The sequence below is a fragment of the Canis lupus genome, chromosome 27, assembly GCF_011100685.1.
Source record: "Canis lupus familiaris isolate Mischka breed German Shepherd chromosome 27, alternate assembly UU_Cfam_GSD_1.0, whole genome shotgun sequence".
Classification (NCBI taxonomy): Eukaryota; Metazoa; Chordata; class Mammalia; order Carnivora; family Canidae; genus Canis; species Canis lupus.
The window spans coordinates 3660586-3686800 of record NC_049248.1 but is presented as its reverse complement, the minus strand read 5'-3'; the positions used below and the strand labels follow the sequence as shown (position 1 = coordinate 3686800).

Sequence of the window (26215 nt, the reverse complement as noted above, 5' to 3'; positions counted from 1 at the left end):
ATTAATTGGGTAATAGCAGGTAGCAGTAATGGAATACAACGAGAGGATTTATGATTGGCTGGCCTTCTTTTATTTTAAGTAGGCTCCACACCCAACACTGGGCTTGAACTCACAACCCTGAGATGAATACTTGAGCTGAGATCAAGAGTTGGAGGCTTAACTGAACCACCCAGGTACCCTCCTGGACTTCTTTTTTAGATAGCAGCAATGAATTACAGGGATGAGAAGCCAAGTGTATTAAACTGACCTTAATGTTCCAACTGGAACTCTGAAGTAATGTGTCTATGACAAAATAAATAGAAGCACTGAGCACTGACCAAGACTTGATGTGCCTGAACTGTTGTTCTGGGTTCCAAAGATTATTAGTGATAATCCATCTTGTGTCTCAACAAAGCTTAGCCTCCAACTGGAGAGGATGACAAAGTTAAGCCAGAAAAAGACTAAAGTAGCCTACTAAGACTAAAGATCAGTGAGTGTCCCACTGGTTTCAGCACAGTGCAGCCTAGTATGGAGAGGAAAGGGGCCTTTGCTTTGAGCAGTGGGATAATATTATTAAGGCCAAATATCAATTCAGGAGGAGTGGCATAGTTAGGTTTGTCAAAATGTGTCTGATATTATCACCTTATCTCCACAGGGTTGGGCACTGGATAGAATTGTGAGATCAGTCCTGGGGCAGACATAAAAGTGCTGGACGACCTCTGCAAAATTTAGATTCAAGTTAGTGAAGACTATGGGTCAGCTCTACTATGTAAGTGACTAAAATTTATATTTTCCAAAAATAGAATATTCACTATAGTCTATATATTCCCTCATCAGAAGTACTGAATAGATTTTTCTATCATTAAACAGGAATTTGAACTAACGTCCTAAATACCTCTACTATCTTCCTTTCGAAATTCTACATAAGTTTTAGTAGGAAACATCCTTAAAAATCATCATTTGTCTCACCCTCTCGCAAAGAAAGGGGCTATAACTTAAATGTCTATCCACACAAACTAACCCATACATGGTAGGAAACAGTCTCAAAAAAAAAAAATATATATATATATATATATATATAAGGTCATATACAGAGCTAAAACCAATTATTTATTTGATTTCTATATTCTTTACCTTATGTAATCCTAAAATCCTCATCTGGGTTTTTAAAATTTTTGTCCATTTGTTTGTTTTTGTAAACTACAATTTTTTTAAACATTGAGCTTTTTTTTTTTTTTTTAAAGATTTTATTTATTCATGAGAGACGCAAAGAGAGGCAGAGACACAGGCAGAGGGAGAAGCAGGCTCCATGCAGGGAGCCCGATGTGGGACTTGATCCTGGGACTCCAGGATCACGCCCTGGGCCGAAGGCAGGCGCCAAACCGCTGAGCCCCCCGGCTGCCCAACCGCAGACAATTCTGACTTCATCCCAATATTCCTAGCAATTCATCAGGATTCTGATATAAGGTTTAGCTGGTTATAAGCTGGATCCACCAAGTCATTTTTGAGACTTTATGTGGTGCTTTTTATCCCATTAGCAAGAGATACAACCTAGCTCCAAAGACGAACTTAGGGAAAATCTTTGGTAAAGAAATTTCACAGACTTTACCATATGGAAATGTCAATTAAATCTTTCTTTGAGGGCACCTGGGTGGCTCAGAGGTTGAGTGTCTGCCTTTGGCTCAGGTTATGATCTAGGGGTCCTGGGACAGAGTTCCCGCAGGGAGCCTACTTTTCCCTCTATGTCTCTCATGAATAAATAAAATCTTAAAAAAAGAAAATCTTTCTTCCCACTAAAGTAGTGTAGAAACAGACTTTTAAAGAAAAAAAAAAAAAACCCCAAAAACAAACAAACAAAAAGAACAAGTAGGTGAAAAGAATCAAGAAATTCCAAAATCAGGGATCCCTGGGTGGCGCAGCGGTTTGGCGCCTGCCTTTGGCCCAGGGCGCGATCCTGGGGACCCGGGATCGAATCCCACTTCGGGCTCCCGGTGCATGGAGCCTGCCTCTCCCTCTGCCTGTGTCTCTGCCTCTCTCTCTCTCTCTCTATGTGACTATCATAAATAAATAAAATTAAAAAAAATATATTAAAAAAATTCCTGGGATCCCTGGGTGGCGCAGCGGTTTAGCGCCTGCCTTTGGCCCAAGGCATGATCCTGGAGACCCGGGATCGAATCCCACGTCGGGCTCCCAGTGCATGGAGCCTGCTTCTCCCTCTGCCTCTCTCTCTCTCTCTCTCTGTGACTATCATAAATAAATAAAAATTAAAAAAAAAAAGAAAGAAATTCCAAAATCATTCTAAGTATATTCCTATAATACAGTATTTTTCTGTCTTCTATTTTCTCTCCTTGCATCATGTGTGACTTCCCAATTAATGGCAATGTCTAAGATTCTGGATCTTCAATTTATTCCTATCAATCACAATGCCAAAGCCTCATGAAATACTTGGTAAACTGGGAGGATTCCATACAATTTTTAAACAGACCTTGTCACTGTATGGAATTTCAGGAGTCTTTTTTGGTTGGCAAGAAAAACATTTTCCAAGTTAAGAGATTTTTTCCCCTCCTTCTTCCCACCAATTTTCCTCTCCAACACACACACACACACACACACACACACACACACACACGCAATCACATACTTCATATTTGAGGCCAATTTCACTAAAAGCAGAACCTTAACATTTTCAGCAACACTGTATGAATGACCTGGTAACGTTGACAATGAAGAAAAAAACCCGCTATTTATTTCTCTGAAGTTGCAGTTTGAACTAGATTTAAGCATCAGGAGACCAAAATAAAGTATTTCCTCATTTTCCCTGCTATTGCTAGTTTGCTGCAAGGAACAAATTGCTCAAGAATCAAAGGTGGGGCAATGTCTGTTGGTCATCGCTGGATTCTTGCTGAAAATAGGACAGGTAAGATCTTCGAGAATCTTCCACCTTCACATTTTCTGAAAACATTCTTCCCAGTAACAGGCTAAACACACCACTGATCAAATTATTTGAGGCCAGTTATTTTATTTTATAGAGAGAAATTGCAATACTAGAAACTGCTTTGGCACAAGTTAAAAGTGGCTCTTGTATACTTGCCAGTTTTCCTCAGGATCATCAATACTCATTACCAAAATTTACCTTTACTTGGTTACCATGTAGAGTTGCCACCAATGTAAATGACGGAGTAGGGGGGAACCTGAGCACACATACACAACTTTATTTTTTTAGATGTAATGCAAATAACCATATCTAATATTCTTTCAGAAAACAAAAGAAATGGAAAACATGCTCAAAAAACACGAAATCAAGTTATACTTTTCATAAGGCACCACCAAAAACCCTGGTAAATTAGAGTCCATATTATATTTAAGTGTTTCACTGACAAGTAAATAAATATGTAAGAGAATAATCAATAGAGGGTCTTGAGGTTTACAAAAGGCATTCCTGTTCAGACATCTTGGAGTATTGCAAAAGTAAGAATTAGCAGACTACATCTGAACCCGGCATCTCCTTTCCCAGTGCACATCATTCATTGCATAGTGGTGACTGGATATGATCCAGGCCAAGAGAAGACTGCAATTCCAAAATATAGTCACATCCCATTCTTTCTTTCTTGTGTTGGGACTATCACTTGGCACATCCATATCCAAAGAAGTAATGATATGCTTTAATTGTAAAAGGGGGGAGGGTTCAAAAGGTAAAAGACAAATCAGTTGTTTACTTTTAAAAACTTATACTTAACAGACCTACTGCAAAAGCAACTTTTTTACACACATATGAAGCTAGTTCCATATGTAAACCTTTATTGAACCTAATTATATGTGGGACTTTAACAGCTTAATTCTTCCACAATTTACAGTTTTTAAATCCCACTCAAAATGGTCACTTTCTCCTTTAAAAAGTTGATAGTTCCATCCTTTGAAAGAAGGGCTTTCTCAATTTCTCCTTTCATCCTCCTATTTTAAGTACTGGCTGATAGTCACACAAATGTACTACAGAATTAAAATATTGACAAGCAAGGAGTTTCTTTTACGTGCATTGAACTGCATCCAGAATCTTAAAATTAAGAACAAACTGACATTTCTCGGACACCAAAGACAAAAGCAGAGAAGAACAGAAGTGAAGCACAGGTAAAATTAATCTAATCTTACAGGTGTGTTAGACTTTGCTAGGACTTGGGATTCTTAAATAAGTACATGGTAGGCGATCACAGATTTAATGCTTATCTTTTCAATTATTCAAAGCATGACATACAGTAATTTGTAATTTTATTGAGGCACAAATTTTAATCATGCAGTGCAAAGGTTGTTTGCAGTAACTCAGGAAGGGAGCTTTAGCATCTAAATCTCAACATGGCTTTGTTGCAATAACTATCAGGAAGTAAAATAAACATTTGTGGGAAGAAAATGTCCCCTCTTCTGCCAACAAGAAAGTGAACTCTAATGCTATAGTTGTAAACTTGGGAATTTGCATAGTTCCATTGACCTACCCTTTGAGAATATTAAAGACCTACATAGATAGCATTTTTTCATTTTTCTTTCTATAACTTTCCCCAACACAGTTATGATGAAGGTAGTAAGAAATACTTTTGACAGAGTGAACACAGAAGTTAAAATACCAATGGTGGAAATGTACAACTGTGGAGAGAAGGGTAAAGGAACATTTTAAATCAAGTTTTAATATGAAATATTATAACATTGAAAAATGGAGTACGTTGGAAGTAATTTCCTCTAACTGAAAACAATGTTTTATATTATATCAGAACACCAGCATATCTTTAAATAGATGAATCTTAGTTCATTAATTCCAAAATTATAACCTTGTTTATGTTCATTTTTCTTTCTTTCTTTTTTTAAAACTAATTTCTCTTATCTGTTCTTCTCAGCCTTGGTCTAAATCTATGGTCAAGTCAGACCAAATCCTCTGTGACTTTCAAATAAATACAGAAAAGCCCATAGTATCAACTAAACAATATAAGTTTCAAAATACCAGAAGGTAAACAGGGAGCTACTCATGGCTGGAGAGTGCCTTGCATCTCTTTCTCTCACATCTCCAGCAGGTAAAATACCATATTAAGGACATGAGTGATTCCCTAAACAGTCACCTATATTCATCCACCATACTCTAGGAAGCAGAGTACCTTAGCCATCTGTCTCAGCATATTCATGCCCTTCCACTGATGGCTGAATAAAGTTAATGGGTGACTAGGAAGAAAAAATAAAATATTTAAAAAATGTATTCCACCCAGGCAGCCATCACTTAAAACTGCATTCAATTTTTAACCCACATGTATCTGAAGATCTTTACAGAGAAGATGAAAAGACAAAAAATATTGTGCCTCCTTTTATAACATCAACCAGATGAAATTCTTAACTGAATAAGAGTTTCTTTATATAGATTGGCAAAATGAAAACTTATGAAATTGGTTGATAGTTACCTTGCAATATCCACTGAAATCTTAAATCATATACACACTTAAGATGAGATCATGCACAGCAACGCTTATGAACCTCTTAACAGGTCAAAACACTAAAAATGTTTTATAATATTAAGGGAAGAAGGACTAAAAATTAGGTAGTCTGAACCATACAGAAAGCATTTATGGAAACTGGGTTTTATAGAAAAGCTTTTGCTCTTTTTTTTTTTTTTTTTTTTTTTTTAAGTAAGATGCCTTTTGAGTTAAATCTCATACCCACTCAAACTGTAACTGGACAGTACATTTCACTTCTAGTTACTAGAAGACATTTCTTCAAAAGAGATTGGGGCATAAAGGGAATAGGAGATTATAAACTGTTCTCTAGGCCCACCTTGCTCCTCCCTTTGAAAAAGAAAACTGATGAATTAAGTCAAACCACAGATTTTTAACCAAAATAAGGGACACAGAATAGTGAAGACCAAACACTACTTTTAGGTTTTTTTTTTTCTTTTAAAAATAATTAGTCCCCTTCTAATAAACATTTCCATACAGCTTACCTAACACCTTAACAAGAATAAAGAACACAATAGGAGGAAAGTGGACACAGCACCATAGTTTCAAACATTCACATACAAAAACAAAACAAAACAGCCACCACAGAAATAGTAAGACCAAGTTTCCCAAAAGACAGGGACAAGTTCCAACACACAAAGGACATATAATTATCTATTTGAACAAAACAACATGGAAAATCTGGTCAGGCTAGGATGGAGAATGAAGGCTAACTCCTTGTATACTACAAGGAAGGAATGGGGTTTCTTTATTAAAAAGCAAAAAAGAGAAAGCAAGCCCCCAAATAGATTTTTGATGCTGAAACTCTGTCATATGCTGCTGGTAACAGTAAATATATATATTTATATATCCATATGTGTATATTAAAAAAGGAAAAATAATCTATTTATAGAACAGTCAGTAGTCAGAGACATTTAGAAAAAAGTAAAAACAAGTCCTTTTTTCTTTTTTTAAAAATGGATTTACTAAAACAACTTTATCACCCAGAGGTGCTACAACCCCACATTCTCTGATGAAGCCATGGTGTTATTCAACAGCATCAGCTGTGGGCCACAATCAGAAATTGCCAGAGTTGGAAACAGCAGACATTGAGATCAGGGCTGCAAGGCAAAAAGCTGTTATTTGCTGGTCTTGCTCATGGCCATGCCTGAAGCCTGGTGGTATCTGGTATACTTGTGAATGAAGGTTCCCCCGAAAAGCATGCATCACTGTGTCTCAGTAAAACATTCTGACTTGTCTTCTCTTCTTTTGCAGGAGCCTGGATCCATGTACCTGCTTGCCTCTAAAATGCTGACCCAAGACAGCAAGACTTCTCAAAGCCAAAAAAAAAAAAAAAAAAAAAAGGCTCCTTGCCTTGAAATAAGAAAAGCTCTTCTTTCCAGAATCCAATCTAGTCAGATTTCTGAACTAGATGACATACTCCTCCTTAGGAAGATAAGGTGATCTGCCTCTCACTTGGGGTTTTCTTCTTGGTACAAACACAAGTAGCTGGGATCTAGACTTTGCTCCTCTCCCATGACTAACAGGAGTATCTGTAGGGCATTATATGCCAGGTACCAGTGGAAGGAGAGTATACTCTCACTCCTCTCCAACTGTCCTAAGGAGAGCCAAGTAGTCAGCACCTCCAGATGGTACCACCCCTAGGCTGTAAACCTCTAACTAATATCAGCTGGCCACAAGCCACATCCTACATGCCCTGCTAGCATACCAATGTATTAATGCCAACAGCCACTCTAGAGCTCAATCAAATGTCTGGCCGTAAAGTAACAAACCATACTCAGAGGAGACATAAATTGAAATATTGGCTGCTGTACCAAAGACACCCTCTGCATAGATGTGTTGAAGAGAATGTAGGTTACACAGTCCATGCAAAGAGGAAGTCAGCAAAAAGGACTTTCTCTGAAGGCCATTCGTCTTTGGAAGCAACATTCTGAGTGGATCTAAACCACTCGATGACTAAGATCTCAATGTGGTCCATTTCCCCCCATGTCCCAAACTAACCCAGCAACTGCTAACTGGTCTCCTTAAGATCCTCCATTGGTAGTTTGTAGCTCATTATGAAGGAAGGAGGTGGTGCTTGACCTGGGCTATCTGGCCCTTGCTTCTTTGCACAGTTTATACAGATGTAATCTTCATTTTCAGCCATTTCTGGAGATACACCCACACAAACTTGATGAAACCACTCATCACAGCCACCATCACATTGTACCCAGTCTACCTGTAGGAGACAAGATTGGGGAATGTTTAGGTTACATAAACATTAAGCCTAGAAAAAAAGCAAACCAAAAAGCTTTCTTGGCTTAAATGATAGCAGATAATTGGGATGTCCAGAGACAGACAATGACTTCTTATGGGACTACTTTTTAAAGACAGAAACTGGGAAGTTAAAATCCCCAAATTCTATTTTACCATAATATGTCCACAAAATTGGGCCTCTTAGGTACTCCATTACCTCATAATTACCCGGGGCTCCTTTTGAGGCAGAAACATGTTTGAGAAAAACTTGACAAAAAGGAACTTCTAATAGAGCAGCCAAGTAGTTTTAGCTAATATTAACAATTTCTAGGCTCTAAGACAATGCAATTATCAATCAAGAAAGGAAGAATACAACAATGTGAAGGCAATCCTGTGTATTAGCTTTATTTCAAAGAGATAAGCCAAAGTACTAAGAGCATTAAATACCTTTTTAGAAAAGCAGTCACATAGGCCACTTTTAAAACTAATATTTTTTATTCTTCTCTTCTTCCGTTACAAATACAACTCCCTATAAAAAGTTAGCAAATATCAGAGGTCAAATCTTACAAATTAACCAATTAAAAACAGTCAAAGTCACAGGTCAATAGATCACTCTGGGGTTTCAAATTAAAGTCTGTATCACTTGATAGGTCAGTGGCAGATGCCAGGCAAACTTTGACCCTCCAGAGAATATTGTGATTATAGGAGGCTAGAAAATGACTGTAATTTGGTGACTTTAAGCCTTGGGCCTAAAGTTAACAAGTTAACAATAAGGCGATTTGGGCCTTTTGTATTTGGAGGGTGACAGTGGTAGTTTTTATAGCTGATGTCATGGCAGATGAGAACCTTTAGGATTAAAAGCTATTCTTCCTCTCCCCAGTACAAAGTGGATCATCTCACTGGCAACTTACTGAAAATGCCAGTTTTTAGAGCCAAGAAAGAGGTATGAAAGGATCAAATAGGTACCTCAGTACAGCTTATGAGAAAGAACAGAGGAAGGAGGTTTTGGCTAGGTAAATGAGTTTCAGGGAAAGTGAGTACTTTCCAAAATTAGTTTCCAAGTACTATAAGAATTATCAAAACAATGATACTCATGTTAGTGGTTTTAGGGTTGTGATACAGTGTGGGAAAAATCATTTGTCAAAATAATCTTTCTGCTTCCATTGTTCCTAATTTGAGGCCAATAATTTAATCTCATTAAGGCTTAATTTCCTCATCTGTAAAATGGAGGTAACATCTTGTTTACAGGATTATTTAGAGGAACAAATGAAAGGCAGCTAATTCTCTGCCTAGGATATTGGAGGCATTTTTTTAAGATCACAGTTTCATGGCTCTACTCATTATTCTACCTTACACAAAAACCATTATGTACCTTGAAATAACTGTCTGCAGCACTGCTTCTCAAAATGTGTAGACCCTAAGATAGAATTACCTGTTGCATTTGTTAAAAGTGTAGCTGAGATCCATCCCAAATCTACAGATTCAGAGTATCTTGGGTGTACAAACCAGAAGCCTACTTTTTCAGTCAGATATTCTGAATTTAATCATCCCTGGCACTCTGCGATGCTACTTGCTAGGAAATTCAGAGCAATTTAACAATTCCTTCCTAAAACAAATTGTGGTTTTGTTTCTGTAATTGTTTCTATTTAGCTTCTGAAGCTGTGTAATATAGAAAATTGATCAAAATGTCCTATTGCAGCAAACTAGTACATGAAAAAACAAAGGGGAGATAAATGACTTCTGAGCAACAGACTAAAAATACACATACTGCAGCCATGAAGATTTACAAAGTGCTAATCTGACAGTAAGTGCTTTAGCTATTTGGAGCTAGTAGGGACAATGTGGAAGATGATCTGTTTCTTCTAGCTGCCCGAATTTGAGATATTACGCTGTTTATGATGCCACTCTAAACCAACAGAAAACTCTATTCCTACCTCCAACCCTCTTAATCTCATCTCATCTTCAGTCATACTAATCCCCAGGATAAGAAAGTTCCCAATTCACTAGTATTTGCTCCAAGAAAAGTGATACCATGTTTCTTAAAATCGAACTCTGCACTATACTCTCTGGCTTCCAGGTTTCCCCAAATTAAATCTACCAGTATCTCCCAAGTAAGGAAGATATGTTCTCTTTTGTGATTTTGGCTAGAGATCCATTCCTAAACCTAACTCTCCCACCATTCCAAAAAAACTTTTCTTGAGGTATTCAGCAGTACACAGATTCTATCCCAGTCTACAGATTATTTAACAATTTATCCCAACAATCTAGCAGAGAAAAAACAGTCTTTCCCTTACTAGTATCTTTTTATCACATTCACATGATAAACCCAGTGCTACTTGTTTGAAAAGACCCAATGGATCATTAAGTAAACTAAAGTTTGGAATGTCAACTGAATCCACTGATGATTTTGACACAGGGGCAATAGACTATGTAGTACTCTGAAGACTCAGGAACATACCATTTGGTTAATTGCATATTAAATTCTAATAGACCCTTCCCCTTTCATTATTTTCAAGAGATCTACTTATCACAAAAATAATTACTGAAAAACTTCACAGCTATGAGCTGTTCAAATGTTAGCAGATAAGAGATTCAAAAGTATAGTACAAATAGGTTAATAGTTGGATTTGGGGAAATTTTAAAAGAGAAATATATTAAATACAAGAAATAGTGTTGGTTTGATATTTATGTTTTGCAATATGGTTTCATATTTACCCTAAAAAATATTTTGCATATTTCATCTTGTTCACTTCCCAGAGCATATTACTGCACTGGGGAAAAAACAAAGCCTGGAGATTTAGTGATATTCTTAGCTTAGTCCCCCCACTGAGCTTTTGTGATTTTGGCATTCAATCTCTACCAAGGTTCCTTGCAAAAACCAGATTTGAAAAATTAAAACAATTTACTCAATGGAGTACAATATAACAATGTTCAAAATCCTTGTATTTTTTTGGTGCTTTCGACATTTAAGTGACCAACCCTCCTAGCCAGCCCAATATTGAAGTTTCCCCAGGACACAGGAATTTCAGTGCTAAAATTAGCAAAGTCGAGGCAAATTAGAACAGTTGGTTACCCTATCTCCACATCACAATAATTTACACACACATTCAGGGTAATACAACTTCTGATTATCTATGCTTTTAGAAAGAGATATGAACCAATAATGCAAATACTGTGACTAAGACAACACCCCATGAAAATCTTTTAAAATCAGAATGACTAACAAATAGTAAGAGACAAAGGTTTATAAACTTAATCTCTATTTACCATCCCAAACTTCTTATGGAAACAGTAATAGGTAAGGAAAAGGCCCAAAGGAAGAGTTAGATAAAAGAGTAAAGGAAAAAGTCTTATTTTCATAAATAAGATGATTATATTCTACCACAGAAAACAAATGTTACTTAAATGTTAGATTGAAAGAATTTGCTGGGGCAGCCCGGGTGGCTTGGCAGTTTAGCGCCGCCTTCGGCCCAGGGCGTGATCCTGGAGGTCCAGGATCGAGTCCCACGTCGGGCTCCCGGCATGGAGCCTGCTTCTCCCTCCTCCTGTGTCTCTGCCTCTCTCTCTCAAGAATAAATAAACAAAATCTTAAAAAAAAAAAAAAAAAAGGTTTTAAAGAAAGAATTTGCTCCTTTGGGAAGCCTGAGTGGCTCAGCGACTGAACATCTCCCTTTGGCTCAGGGTGTGATCCTGGGTCTGGCGATCGAGTCCTGCATCAGACTCCCTATGAGGAGGAGCCTGCTTCTCCCTCTGCCTATGTCTCTGCCTTTCTCTGTGTGTCTCTCATGAATAAATAAATAAAATCTTTAAAAAAAAAAAAAAAGAATTTGCTCCTTCAGGTTAACTTGTTTTACTCTTGGTACCAGTAAGATTTAATGAAAGGGGCAGATCTCAGGGAGAAAAAGATTCTGAACCTTAAAAGTAATTTTCTGAAAACAATTATTTTATTTTTTCTTCATTATTGTTTTTTAAATTAATTTCACCTTGAAGTTAATTTGATAACGATGGAAGAGACAGTTTTATTGGAAACCCTCTACAACATTATTCTGGATAATATTTTTCTCTTTCTAAAACATCCTGAAATTGAGTCTAGGTATGTTTAAGTAGCTTCTTCAAAGTTTTCTCAATTTGGGCAGCCCCAGTGGCGCAGCGGTTTAGCGCCCCCTGCAGCCCGGGGTGTGATCCTGGAGACCTGGGATCAAGTCCCAAGTCAGGCTCCCTGCATGGAGCCTGCTTCTCCCTCTGCCTGTGTCTCTGCCTCTCTCTGTCTCTCATGAATAAATAAATAAAATCCTAAAAAAAAAAAGTTTTCTCAATCTGTACATTTTGGGAAAAAAGTAGTAAATTACTTTTAGAAAACAACACTTAGAAAAACAACACTTACTTAAATATGAATGAACCCTAGAAGGTATTTTTTGCTGCATAAAGAACATACAGACTTCTCTAAAAAATTCTTTTCTTATCATTTTGTTCTGAAGATGTGTCATAAATACTACACTTCAAATTGAGAAAGTTGTAAGATTCTTTACAAAGCAGCTAAAGATATATACCTTTTTTTAGTGCTTGAGAACAAACTTGGAGAACCAGAAATATTGCAGAACAGTAACGATGGGCAAAGTGTTTACAATATAAAGTAATTTCTGTTTAAAATTAAACACATTATCAAAATACATCATTTACTGTTTCTTTTATAAGTTGATGACAGGTTAAGGCACACCTTCCTCACTTTTTGTGTGTGTTTTAACAGTTTGAAACAGACATTCTTTCTGAATGTTCAGTTAAATTTCCCTTTGTTCTATTAAGGTAACTTTCCAGATTAAAAAAAAAAAACCAAACTTTAATGTTAGGAGCAAATCTTAGGGCTGACTTAAAAATTACCATCATATATTAACATTTACTCTGCATTTTATTTAGCAAGTGCTTTCATACAAATTATCTTCTCCTATTCTCATAACCCTAGGAGTAAGTAGGGCATGTGTTAATTTAACAATTTTACAGCAGACGAGAAAAAACCTGCTGTAGTATTTATATGCTACAGGAAGATAATAGATGAGCTCAGACATATTTAAAATGCTGAGCAGAGAAGGGAAAGATTATTAAGTGAAAAGGTTAAAAAAGAGAAAGCAAAAGGTTCATGATGGATATAAACACTGTAGAAAAGATGATAGGAAAGCTTGAAAAAGAAACACCACTTCTTACTGCCAGTCCTGAAACTGCCATAAAATCAGTTAAAAGAGAAACAAAGGGAGAAGTTTCTGCCAATACTTCAGTACCCAAAGAGAAATAGTTAACCTTTCATCAACCTCTTTAATGAACAAATTCAGATGAGAATAAATTCCAAATGAAAGAAAAACAATACACATATATAATGTAGCTACTAAAATGCTTTAAAATAGAAACATATTTATGTAATCAGTAAAGATACAAAAGTTAAGTAGAGATGGTACGACATGATATAAAATAAACTATCTGGAAAAAGGACCAGAAGGAGACACACTAAAATATGTAGGTATTGTCCTTGGAAGGTTAGGCTACGGGATATTGTGTCTTACCAAAATATATTCATTTTCCAAAAATGAGTGGGAAATATTTAATAAGTATTATTTTAATATAAGTGTCATGTAGTTTTGGAATGTATTTTTGTACTTACATCTTAATTATCGGTGGGGTGGGGTTATTAGTGGAGAAAACCTGGTCTGGGAGCCAGGAAACCACAGTTCTACTTTTGGCTTTGCACTACTTAGCTCTGTGACTTTGGTCACATCATTTATCTTCACTGAGTCCTGGTTTCATCATTTGTAAAATGAAGAGCCTGGACAAGGTGACCTATTCAAGCTCTAACAAGTATTTGACTGAGGAGGGAAGTAAGGGAATAATGATGCAGTTATATTTATTCTGTTCATAAAATCAAATTGAGGAGGTATTAAAGTTTTAAATATCAAGTGGTACAATGAGCATAATAAAATTAAACCTATGAATTTACTAATAATCTTGATGGGAACCATAACAAATGTCCCCAGTCACTGAATGAACTGGGATTTTTCATAAAGCCCATCCATCTTTCTCAGAAGTTCATTAATGTCAGTGTTACCTAAAGAATGGCATCATGTAATTATTACACTTAAAATTTAGGGCTGAAATTTTTTTTAAAAATGTATCTTTAAAGGTCTTATTTTTTGCAAGGTATTTGAAAAAATCTTATTCCACACAGAAGAGTGAACATAGGCCTGAGCATAGGTAAGACACAGACCAAAGAGGAAGATAGAGCCCTTTGGTTTTAGGTCTTTATGACAAAAATCTTAACATGATTTGCCAGAGCTCTTAAAATACTGGCCCAGAACGTTTTTAGGCCACTGTGACTAACGGACAAGGTACTTAGTTCCCTGAGTCACCCTACAGGGAAGGCAAAAGGACTAAGAGACTACACTGAAACCTGCTACACCAGCCATACATGAAATGCACCGCTACCCAGGGTTTCACATAGCTTCTCTCTGCTCTGCTCTCATTATGTTCACAAAGTACATGATTTTTAAAGCACATTTATTCCATTAGGCACACTGACCTAAGAGCCTTATAATTCAAAACAGTTTATAGAAACTGTAGAAAACATATTCTGCTGAAAGCCCAAATCCTGGAATCAAAACCAAATTCTCATTATATCAAGCTTCTGTCTCGTGACTGCTGCTCCTTGTCCTCTCTCACATGGGGGTGTATACAGTTAGAGCTCACCTTGTCCTTGCAGGGCCGCTGGCAGTTCTGTGCTGCACACACAGCATTTTCGTCATCGGACTCCTCTGCTCCAGACCAGTCGTACTTTGAGGGGATGTCCAGCACCTTCTTCTCTCTCTTCTTCTCAGTAGTCTCTTTCACAAGGTCAACTTTGGCTGCAGCAGCCTTCTCCTTCTTTTTCTTTCTCTCTTCTTCTTTTGCCAGTTTCTTGGCCAGTTTATTCAGCTCCTTTGATTTTTCTGCACTTAGTTTTAATTTCTTCTTTTTAGGTTTATCCATTTTCTTTAACTCCTTGGACTTCTGTTTTCCTTCTCCAAAAAGCTGTTCTACTTTTTCTAGCTTCCGTTTCCGTTTCTTCTCTGAAGAGTCTTTTCCTTTTATTTTTAATGGTTTCTCTTCCATGCTGTCATCCTTCAATAAGATAAAAATAGAAATAAATTTAAAGCAAGACATTTAAAAACAGCTTTATTCTCTTATAGGAAGTATACTGAATAGACAAACCTCATACGGACAGAAAGTAGAGTAGAAGTTACTGGGGGCTGACAGGAGGAGGACAGGAGGAGGAAATAGGGCTTATTGTTTATTGGGTACAGAGGTTCTGTTTGGGATGATTTAAAAGTTCTGGAAATGGAGAGCAGCAATAGCTGTGTAACACTGTAAATGCAATTAACACAACTGAATTGTATACTTAAAATGGTAAATTTTATATTGGGTACATTATACCACAATAAATGTTCTAAAGATATTTTAAAAACATGTAAGAAAGCAAATATAATATTAAATGAAATCAACTCAATGGTAGAAAATAAAGCCTGTATAAAACATGTGACTTTCACTTACTAGAGAAAAAAGACCACTGTCAGCATATATTAGTATAGTGGGTAGCACCTTTGTTTAACTAAGATAAAACATACACATAAAGCTAAAAGTAATAAATGTACGCTGAATTATCTAATAACTTTATTGGTCTTCATTTACCTCTATTACAATTCTTTATTAACTCACAATAAATTCCTGATGGCTAAGAAGTTATTAAAATTGTTGGCAAAACAAAACTGTATCCATGATCTGATTACAAAAGACATTCAATGATTTTGGCAAGGGCTAGAAAACAGTTGATATGACAAAGCAAACAAAACAAAACAAAAATCTCTTATTTTTCTTTTCAATTTTCTAATATTGTTCTAACTTCTTTTATATGCCAATGTAATAAACATTTTAAAAATTTATTTTTGGGGCGGATGTCAGGGTGGCTCAATGGTTGAGCATCTGCCTTTGGCTTAGGGCATGATCCCGGGGTCCTGGGATCAATGTGGGCATCGGGCTTCATGCATGGAGCCTGGTTCTCCTCTGCCTGTGTCTCTGTGTCTCTCTCTCTGCATCTCTCATGAATAAATAAAAAATAAAATCTTTAAAAAAGATTTATTTTTTAAAATTTATTTGAAATTCTTTTTTTTTTTTTAAGATTTTGTTTATTTATTCATAGAGACAGACAGAGAGACAGAGACACAGACAGAGGGAGAAACAGGCTCCATGCAGGAAGCCTGACGTGGGACTCAATCCCGGGTCTCCAGGATCACACCCCAGGCTGCTGGAGGCGCTAAACCACTATGCCACCAGGGTTGCCCTTATTTGAAATTTTAAATTGAAATTGACAGACAGCATGCGTGTGGACACAAGTGGGGGGAGTGGCAGAGGGAAAAGAGACTCTCAAGCAGATTCCCATTGAGTATGGAGCCCAACACAAGGCTCAATCCCACAACCCTGAGGATCACGAGCTGAGCCAAAACCGAAAATCAGACACTTAACCAACTGAGTCACCCATGACCCAGCATTTAAAAATTTTAATAGTTTGTCTAACAACAGGAAGAATGAGGAATAGAGAAAGAAATACTGAAAAACATAAATATTTAAGAAATACCACTTGAGAATTTTGTGTCATATTTGAGACTGGAAAATCTTTGACAGGAACCTACGAAAGTGCAGAATGCAGCAGAACACTGTATTATAAATGTTTTAAGTCTATCACATTCTGAACTCTATATTTACCCTTTCAATACTTTGTGTTTGCTTCCATGTAAAATAAAGAGGATCAGATGAGACAATGGATGTAAAGAAAACACTTTATATTTTGAAAAACATAAATCAGGCTACCTTTGATCTGAATTCCAAACCAAAAACTATCAATTGCCAAGTGTATCTGTGTCAAGTGCTGGTGACATTGTGCCATTCTATTGTATGGAAATAAATAATGGAAGAGTAAGAGAGAAACGAATGCTAGGACTCGAATGCCAGAGTTGGAATCCAGGTCTGTTTTTACCAAATATGTGACCTAGGCAAGTTTCCAGCTCTCTGCCCCTTAATTCTCTTCATATGTAGAAATATGTCTATCCTTTCCTGTCTCCTTTTCATGATTATGGTGAGGACTGAGTGAGATCATGGATATGAAAACATTGTACAAACTGCAAAATGCTAGGGGCACCTGGGTGGCTCAGTCCGTTAAGTGTCTGCCTTCCACTCAGGTCTTGATCCTGGGGTCCTGAGATGGAGCCCAGCATTGCATAGTGCTCCCTGCTAAGCGGGGAGCCTGCTTCTCCTCTCCCTCTGCCTCCTCCCCCTGCTCATGTCTCTCTCTCACACACAAATAAAATCTTAAAAAAAAAAACCAAAACAAACCACAAACAAAAGCCAAACTACAAACAACTATGTAAGTATTAATATATGAATGTAGACTCTCTCTCCCCACAACCTTCTTCTGTTTAATCCTTCCCTTGCTTCTTCTTCTTCTTCTTTTTTTTTAAACCACTGTATTTTCTTCTGCCTTCTCTTTCTGGGTTTTCAACAGTGGGGAGTCTGGGCTAAGAAGCTTGTCTTTCCTTAGGAGAAGAACTGGTAGTTTTCGGTATCCTCCTTTCTTTTTATTTTTATTTTATTAAAATAGACACATAGATTTATTTAAGAAAGAGAGAGAGGGGGGATCCCTGGGTGGCGCAGCGGTTTGGCACCTGCCTTTGGCCCAGGGCGCGATCCTGGAGACAAGCTCTTCAAGGTTAGTAACCCCTACCCCCTTACCCTAACCCCCACAAACAATTCTTCAAACCTGTAGAACAGCTTTGATCTAAATTGACTTGAAATGTCAGGAAAAAGGAGATTAATGTACACAGATCCTTCATCTGAGAGATGGTGTGATAAGGCAAGATTTCGGGATCCCTGGGTGGCGCAGTGGTTTAGCGCCTGCCTTTGGCCCAGGGCGCGATCCTGGAGACCTGGGATCGAATCCCACGTAGGGCTCCCTGCATCATGGAGCCTACTTCTCCCTCTGCCTATGTCTCTGCCTCTCTCTCTCTCTCTGTGTGACTATCATGAATAAATAAAATCTTAAAAAAAAAAAAAAAAGAGAGAGAGAGAGAACGAGCATGAGCAGGGGGGAGTAGCAGAGGGAAAGGGAGAAGCAGACTCCTAGCTGAGCAGGAAATCTGACACAAGGGCTCCATCCCAGGACCCTGAGAGATCATGACCTGAACCAAAGGCAGATACTTAACTGAGTCACCCAGGCACCTCCCCGTCTTTCTTTTTAGTGGAAATGGCATCTGGGTTTTTTCCCCCCTATTACATAAAATCGCAATAAAGAAGACCATAAAGCAGAACTACATTTGGCTTAATGGAAAAGGAAGACAGCCACAGTACCACCCACTCAACCTTCCCCATCCTGGGATTTGTGGTACCCCAAAGAACCATGGCCTTCTAAAAAATGTTAAAAGCACTGTTTTAGTAAGCTTTAAATCCTTGCCTCCATGATATGCAGGAATCTGTCTTCAGAGGGTGGGTGTGTGGCCTGCAAAATCCGCCATATGTGTTGAGTCTCATCCAGAGATACTTCTAGGAGATCTCCAACCATCATAAGTTCTTCCAGCTGGGTTTTAGCTCCAGGTGACAACTCCAACACTGGAGGTTCCAAACTTCGGGGCACCAAAGGGCTCTTTCGGGGTTGTTTCCTGGGGGTGCTAGAACCTTTCCAATAAAATATAAGACAAAACAAAAAATGAAAACTATGGAAAAAATGTAATGTTTCCAGAGTAAGTATTTAGGGAAACGGTCCCTCCTCTTCCAATACTTAATTCCCGCCCCCAATACTTACTTTAGATATTTGAACTCACTGCATCCATGTGAAAGTGAGAATGAAACCTTCAAAAAGTACAAAACAAAAAGATCTAGAACTCTAATGCCCACTCTAAAAAATCGGTTAGAGTAAAAAACTGGTTCCTTACTAGTTCTTTATGCTATAGGAGAAAGAAAAATAATCTCTTAATCCCTCTTCTCTCCATTTTAGAGGGCACCAGAGATTAAGCACATGTGCTGTCACTACCCTCCTAATAAACCAATGGTAATATGCTATTCCCTAAGATGTTGAACTTTCCTATGAAAAGAGAAATACTCTTTAATTCCCAGAGGTGTGACCTAAAGCAGTGTGATGTATTTTCACTAGGGAAAAGGAAAGTGGACATACAGGAGCAATTTCCTACCAAGGAAAGGAAGAAGTCTCTAACACTCAAAGCTTTCCTGAACAGAATGAATATTCTTAAAAAGCAGTAGTTTCTCAACAACTGGTAATGAACACGTAGAGATTTTATAAAAATGAAGAGATGGGACTAGAGGGCCTCTGAAGTTCTTCTTATTAGGATGCAATAATTCCACGTAAGTTTTTTCAGGTTACCACCTAGTAACATGAAATGCACATAGGGACTTAGCTATTCCTAATCAAAATTGCATTTTCAGGTTTTACTAGCATTTCATAGCCAGGATGTTCATTTAAGAGGGACTCATAGTCTGGGGTGCCTGGATGGCTGAGTCGGTTAAGCAACCAACTCTGGATTTTGTCTCAGGTCATGATATCAAGCCCCATGTCAGGCTCTGCCCTCGGCATGAGGTCTGCTTGAGATTCTCTCCCTCTGCCCCTCCCTCTCTTTAAAATAAATAATCTTTTAAAGAATAAAAATAAATTTTAAAGGATTCATAGTCTTAATAAATACCATTTTTTTCCTCACTGGTTTCAGGTCTATCTTCTCCACACTGTTTTAAAGGGTAATACCTTGAGAACAACTCTTAGAAGCAGAAGAATAAGCATGTTCTGCACAGAATGAAGGCGCTGTCCACATGTGAGTGACCACCTCTTCAGACTTGATGGGAATTTCTTCATCACAAAAAAGATTGGGTTCCAAACTACTGGAAGACTTCACACTGGCTGTGTCCTGAAGAAAAAACAAAGAAGGGTATTAAGAATTAGAACCACTTCATTTATCCTGTGACAAGGATCTAAATGCAGGCTTTCAGATTAAAGCTTGTAATATATTAAAAGTATGACCTTAAAATTAAATGCATAGTATTAAGTAAGACATAAAATGCCCACTGGGGGGAAGAGAGAGAGAGAGAGAGAGTAATGACTACAGTTTTAAGCCAAAAGGGAAAGAGTAAACCTCAAAAATAATCCACAGAGATAATAAACCTACAAGAAAATTACTATTAAATAATCTACCTTCTACAGTCTACAACTCATAAAAAACTCCTATACCTACAAGTTAGAGAACCTTGACACTTAAAATGGACTTAGGAGGGACTAAATGGCTCAGTGGTTGAGCGTCTGCCTTTGGCTCAGGGCGTGATCCCGGGGTCCTAGGATTGAGTCTTGTATCAGGCTCCCCACAGGAAGCCTGCTTCTCCCTCTGCCTACGTTTCTGCGTCTCTGTGTCTCTCATGAATAAATAAAATCTTTTTTAAAAAAAATGGACTTAGGAAGGGTAAACTTTAGATGTGACATTTTAAGGACACAAATCATTTAATCCTCTCCAAAAGTTTTCAAACCTAGAAGTTTACTAACTGCTCTTACAATGAAGAGCCTGACAATATTCAAACTATATATTTCTGACAACTCTAATTAGTTCTCAGATGATTCTCCCCTGTCATTAGTTTCCAGAAGCTCACATGTACAACTTTAATGGTAGAGTGCAATCAGGAAAACAAATCACAGGTATTTCAATAAGGCTAATTTAATAAAGTGAACTGGTGAGATGTATATTAAAGGTTTGAAAGGGCAAAATGGAAACACTGAGCCAAAACCAAGAAAGAACTGGGAAGAAGTGAGGCTTTAGAATGTACAAGCCCAGAAAAGGGCTCTGCAGAGATGCGAGCCAGACCTCTGAGAAGGAAGTGCTAGCCAGTTAGTTCTGCTCTCTCTCATGGATTGTGATATGGTTGGTTTCAGGGATGTGAAAAAACAACTAAAAATTGGACCCAGTTCCCAATGCCAGAGTAAAAAAAAAGAAAAAGGAAAAAAAAAAGCATGCAGTTCAGATGATGAGATGAATAGAGAATAAAACGGGAAAGCTCATGTCCTTTCTCACTACTCAGGCCTTTTAATATTCTCTAATGTCCTCTATTAGCAGAAGGAAGGCAGTAGGCAAAAAACAACTGTGTAGACCAGGAGTTGGTTGGCATACTGCAACCCAGCTGGCAGCTCATTATTTGTATGGAGTATGAGCTAAGAATAGTCTATATTTTTAAAGAGTTGTGGGGGAGAAAAAGAATATGCAATAGAGACCATATGTCACTTACAAAGCCTAAAATATTTACTAAGCTTTATATGTGTGTATATACACATGTATATACATCATTAATATATATTATTACATATTAATGTATATTGACATATATGCATTACTTTGCAGAAATGGTTTACTAACCCTGGTGTAGAGCCCAAGTCCCAGCATCACTAAGCAGAGTACAGAAGCGTGAGTTAGGAGAGGAGCCAAGAGTTTCGTGACTAACACAACCTCGTGATGGAAGATCTATTACCATGAGACAACCTTAATTAAATAGGGAATACTATGGAAGACAGTACCACTTACTAAGAATTTAGAAATAGCAGTTCATAGTCTTCTTCCCTATTCAAGAATTTAAGTCCTAAAAAAGCAAGAGATGGGAGTGTACTTGAGTTCTCTCCCACTTTAGATCAGACATACTTTTTCTCAGGGACTAGAATTGTCTTTTCTGACTTTGATTCTATTCATTTCATTGTTACATATACAGGGAACTTCCTGTTAAGCTTCCAAAACGGAAAGAACAGTGATCAGAAAATAATGATGGAAAGTAGTGGTAGCTAAAAAGATTTGTTTGTTTGCTTGTTTTAAGATTTTATTTATTTATTCACAGACACAGAGAGAGAGAGGCAGAGACACAGGCAGAGGGAGAAACAGGCTCCATGCAGGGAGCCCAATGTGGGACTCGATCCTGGGTCTCCAGGATCACACCACCCCAGGCTGCAGGCGGCGCCAAACCGCTGTGCCACCAGGGCTGCCCCAGCTAAAAAGATTTGTAAAAAAATTACTTCCCCGAGGTGAAGCATGCAAAGTGAACATGTACAATACTGACTTTGTGTATGTTAAAGACACACTGTTAACCCTAGAGCAATTCCTGAAAACACACACACAAACAAAAAAGAGGTATAAGGCAAGAAATCAATAAAGGAAAGGAAAGATTAAAAATTTTTTTCAATTAACACAAAGGCAGCAGGAAAAAGAACAACAAAGGAACAGAAAGCAGGAGATTAATAAAAGATAAATAGTAAGATGATCAACTTAAAGAGAACCATATATTAAGTGAAAATGGACTAAACACCCCCAACTAAAAGACAGAGATTGTAATATTACTTAAAAACCAAACAAAAAAACAAGATTCAACAGCATTCTACAAATAGATATATATGAAGAATTACAGTCCAGAGGGACGCTATTATATATGCTGTCCTCAAGAGACACATTTTAAATATAAAGAAATAAGCTGAATGTAAAAGAACTGATCAACAAAAAGCTTAAACAAATTACTCTCCCTAAGGAGGAAAATTATAATTCAGTCCCATTAACAGCAAATACATAGGAAAGGTAGAATGTCCTCTCAGTGAGAAATGTATTTTATATGCAGATCTGTCACTCTATCTTATCTGGTATTAGGCTGGACTAAACTCTCAAGACAAAATTGACTCTATTTCCACCAAAGTTCAAGCCACACATGCATTAAAAAGGGTGGAGAAGAAAACCTAAAAGAATCTAAGTGTTTTACTTGCCTTTCTCATTTTTTAAATTAGCAATTACTGGGCTACAAAAAAAGAACTTCCCAGGAGACAACAGCTACTTCTGTTATATATCCTCCTTTCTGATGTGCAATTCTGCACATACGTGCATATGCAAAATATAAACTGTGATACGGATGGACAGTTTCAGTAAAGGGAAGACAATCTTCCTTTTAAGGAAATGATCATATGAGTATATGAAAGGTTATGCCAGGCACACACAGAAAAGATCCATGATAGACTTTGCTTCATTAAACATATACTTTTCTAAGTAATGATTTTCCTGAATTGCTGCTCAGTGATTCAGCGGTGATTATAAGATATTACATGCAAATGAAGTAATCCAACAATGCAGAGCACAAATTAAATGCTATGATAATTAAGATCAAATGACTGATTTTATTTTTCTATGTAATTACCTACTCTTCTCCCTAAGCCAGTAAGGGGTCTTTCCCTCAGGCCAAGATACTAAATTCAAAGATGAATTTAATTTTTTAAATTTTTTTTTTTTTAAGATTTTATTTATTTATTCATGAGAGACACAGAGAGAGAGAGGCAGACAGGCAGAGAGAGAAGCAGGCTCCATGCAGGGAGCCCGACGCGGGACTTGATCCCAGGTCTCCAGGATCATGCCCTGGGCTGCAGGCAGCACTAAACCGCTATGCCACCGGGGCTGCCCTCAAAGATGAATTTTAAAGATGAATTCATGGTCACAATCAGGGGACATTATACAAAGGAAAAAATCGCCAAATTGTAACTAAACTAGCAAAAATTTTAATTATGGAGTAAGTGATTGCTCTATGGAAAAATATGCAGGAATTTAATTTTTTTTAACCTACAATCAAGGTGAATGTGACCTTGAATCACTCTAAGTCTTGCCACCTACCACTCTTCCAAGCTGTCAAATACATTGCTAAAAGTATGAATTCCTAATTCATACTATAAAGTGCCCCCCTACCAAAGGAAAGCCCATTATTAGCTAATACTGTTATATAAATTTTATTAAAAAAATACTACTCTCTACAACCACATCAAACCACAGTTTTGATCCCTAGCCCTGAAGTCCCATAATACTTGTGATGTTTTGTTTTCATTGGTTTCCAAAACACTCCCAAACCAAGTCCATCCCGTTTAACAATTCTAGGGTACTGGTTGATAATTAGTATGCTAGAAAGAGAACCCAGTTATCAAAGATCTCTAAGCTATAGTAAACCAGTAATTCTAGTATTAGTTAACTTATATGTAGCATGGGCTGCATTCCCATTCAGCTGCTCCTTTAGAACTTTACCTTAACTGGCTAATTCAAGTTTCAACTTTGCTCAAGTCTTTAATTCATAAAACTAAAAATTCCCTCATTAAAACTTTCCCAAGATCCATTTTTATCTTGAGAAAAAATATTTTCCAGTAGATAATTTATAAGCATCTATGATAGATGGTTTAAACTATCCTGCAAGTTTTAATGCTGATGTCGTTCATGCTCTAAGAATGAGCTTACCTATCTGATTTGCACACTAAAACGACAAAGAAAGGATAGTTAACCACCAGTAGGAGAAAGAAATGCACTCTCGTTTTTCCACACATCAGAGTATGAACTCCCTGGTTACAGACACAAATTCTAAACAGTTCAAAGACTAATATAAAACAGATGAATGGATTAACTGTAACCTGGCAGAGTTCCTGCCTAGATCGTGATGTTATACTAGCTAAAAAGACAAAGGGCTTGGGCCTGACACAAAATAATAAAAGGCGAATAGGATCCAATACAAAACAAACTTGCCAAAACCAGGGTACTGTTATTATCAAAGGAATCACATTGAGGACAAATAATTTTTTCTAGCTGCAAATGTAACTGCAAATTTGAACCATGGGCCCAAATATAACTCATCTCTAAATAGGACATTATATCCAACATCATCCAGAGAGATCAGAGCAAAAGACTCAAAGCACAGCTAGAATGGGATTCTTAAAATACAACTATACAGACCTGAAGAGCCCAAAGGAAACAAAATACTGAAATAAGCCATGAAAGCTTTCAATAATCTAAACGCATAATTTTTTTAGGCCCTCTAGGACATAAGGAGTTACAAGGTGAAGAAAATATGGATTTTTAAAAAAATTCCATCCTTTAAAAAAAAGTTTCATCTATATTTTGGGGGGCTTTGGAAAAATGCTATTACGATAAACCCAAGATAAACGGACTAGTATTCTCTTCTACTTTCAGGCTTCCAATACCAGTGTTCACTATTTTTAACAAGCCCAGTGATCAGGTATGCCTGTCCATTAATTACCTTCATGTCATAGCCATATGTCTCCCGGATATCTTCATCAGAATCTGTTTCTTCATCATCATAGTCCATTGTTTGTCGAGGAGAAGAAGATACACTGCTCACCACCCGGTTAAAAGCAGACTGCTGGAAACTAGGTAAGTGTCCCTAAATAACAAACAATTCCAACATGGGTAATTAATATGCATTTAAGACCACCAAAATGTAATGAACTTTCAAAGTGGCCAACAGAATTCCATGGTTAACACAAATCAAATTTGTGGTTTTAATGCCAAGGTCCCTCCCTCAATAATATTTCCAGTTAATAGTTCACTAAAATGATGTAGGTATATACCTGAAGGAAATCCTACAGGTGTATATAAAAAGATGTTATGGATAACATAGCTGCTAGCAACTTACTGCTGTTTTCCTCATCAGCTGTTAAGATATATTTAATTTACTATTTATACACATAATCCCATGAAATAAAAAAAGAAAGAAACCCTAAACTTACCTGTAAGTCAGGATTAGCAGCTGCTTTCTGGAGTTCTGCACTGATTATCTTTTCAGTTTTCTCTCGAGCTGCCTGCTCCACCATACGCTGGCTCAATACAGATAGTTTGGCTAAGGCAGAGGACAGTTCATCTGTGGCTAGGGCCTGCCGTGCTCTATCCTGCCAACTCATAGCACGTTCTGTCAAACACTGTAGGGCCTCTCCTTCAGGCAAACGTACTGGCAACTTCTGAAGGGATACCAAGAGCGACAGAATAGTCTCTAACCTTGGCCTTCGAGACCGCATACACAGAGGGCAAAGGAATTTCACTTCTTTAGCCTGCCAGCTAGACCCTTTTTTTTGGGAACCTGATTTAGGAAGGGGAACACAGCTGTTATGGAACCAGTCTTTGCAGAGCTCACACTGTAGCATAAACCCACTGGCTGTCTTGCGGCAAATGCAAAATTTTACTTCTTCTATGCGGTCCACCATTGTCATCTTGGCTAGGTTGGCTGCTCTCAGGGAATGCATGGCTTCAATCTCTTTTTGTTCCCGTTCTTTGAAAACCGCCACCTGTGTAAAACAAATGATTAAAAGGAGTCACTGCAAAATATTTCAAAATGTCAAATCCTCAGACCTGAGGGATCATCTCCCCATTGTGCCCTCATTGTGACAAAGTATTATCCTAAAAAAAAAGGCAACCACCCAACATTTGTCAATAATTTCCTATAATTTGGGAGCAAACATTCCTCATCTGTGAAATGGGCAAAGTGCTACCATGTTTGACAATGTAGATCAGTAGAGTATGTTGGAACTCTTCTGTAGATTGAACAGAAAGATAATATGCCTTGGGAGTCAAGCAACCTGAGTATGAAGCCTGGCTTTTGTACTTATAGACAGCTGATCTGGG

General features: G+C 37.5%; 1 protein-coding gene and 1 long non-coding RNA gene across 12 annotated transcripts in view; one reads left to right on the top strand and one right to left on the bottom strand.

Annotated features, from left to right (window-relative positions):
- The first annotated feature begins 304 nt into the window (after positions 1–304).
- On the top strand, positions 305–24962 carry LOC102151557. Of its 10 annotated transcripts, XR_005379712.1 has the most exons (8): positions 305–469; positions 635–748; positions 2811–2896; positions 3239–3317; positions 3941–4104; positions 4536–4625; positions 6717–9501; positions 19481–19732. It is a non-coding gene; the product is annotated as an uncharacterized LOC102151557 (long non-coding RNA). The 10 variants fall into 10 exon arrangements; XR_005379717.1 differs by lacking the exon at positions 3239–3317 and having other exon boundaries at positions 19481–19734; XR_005379713.1 differs by lacking the exon at positions 4536–4625 and having other exon boundaries at positions 19481–19731.
- KDM5A (lysine demethylase 5A) overlaps positions 2974–26215 on the bottom strand; it is an 86685-nt gene continuing 63443 nt past the window's right edge. The window contains exons 23-28 of one of the 2 annotated variants that reach the window (XM_038576395.1): positions 25327–25878; positions 24837–24980; positions 19516–19675; positions 18217–18437; positions 14427–14837; positions 2974–7680 (exon numbers count right to left, since the gene is read on the bottom strand). In XM_038576395.1, coding sequence (XP_038432323.1) covers positions 7474–7680; positions 14427–14837; positions 18217–18437; positions 19516–19675; positions 24837–24980; positions 25327–25878 — 1695 coding nt within the window. In that variant the 3' untranslated portion in view covers positions 2974–7473. Of the gene's footprint in view, positions 7681–13347; positions 13550–14426; positions 14838–18216; positions 18438–19515; positions 19676–24836; positions 24981–25326; positions 25879–26215 lie in introns of those variants that run through there. The other variant, XM_038576396.1, reaches the window with a different exon arrangement.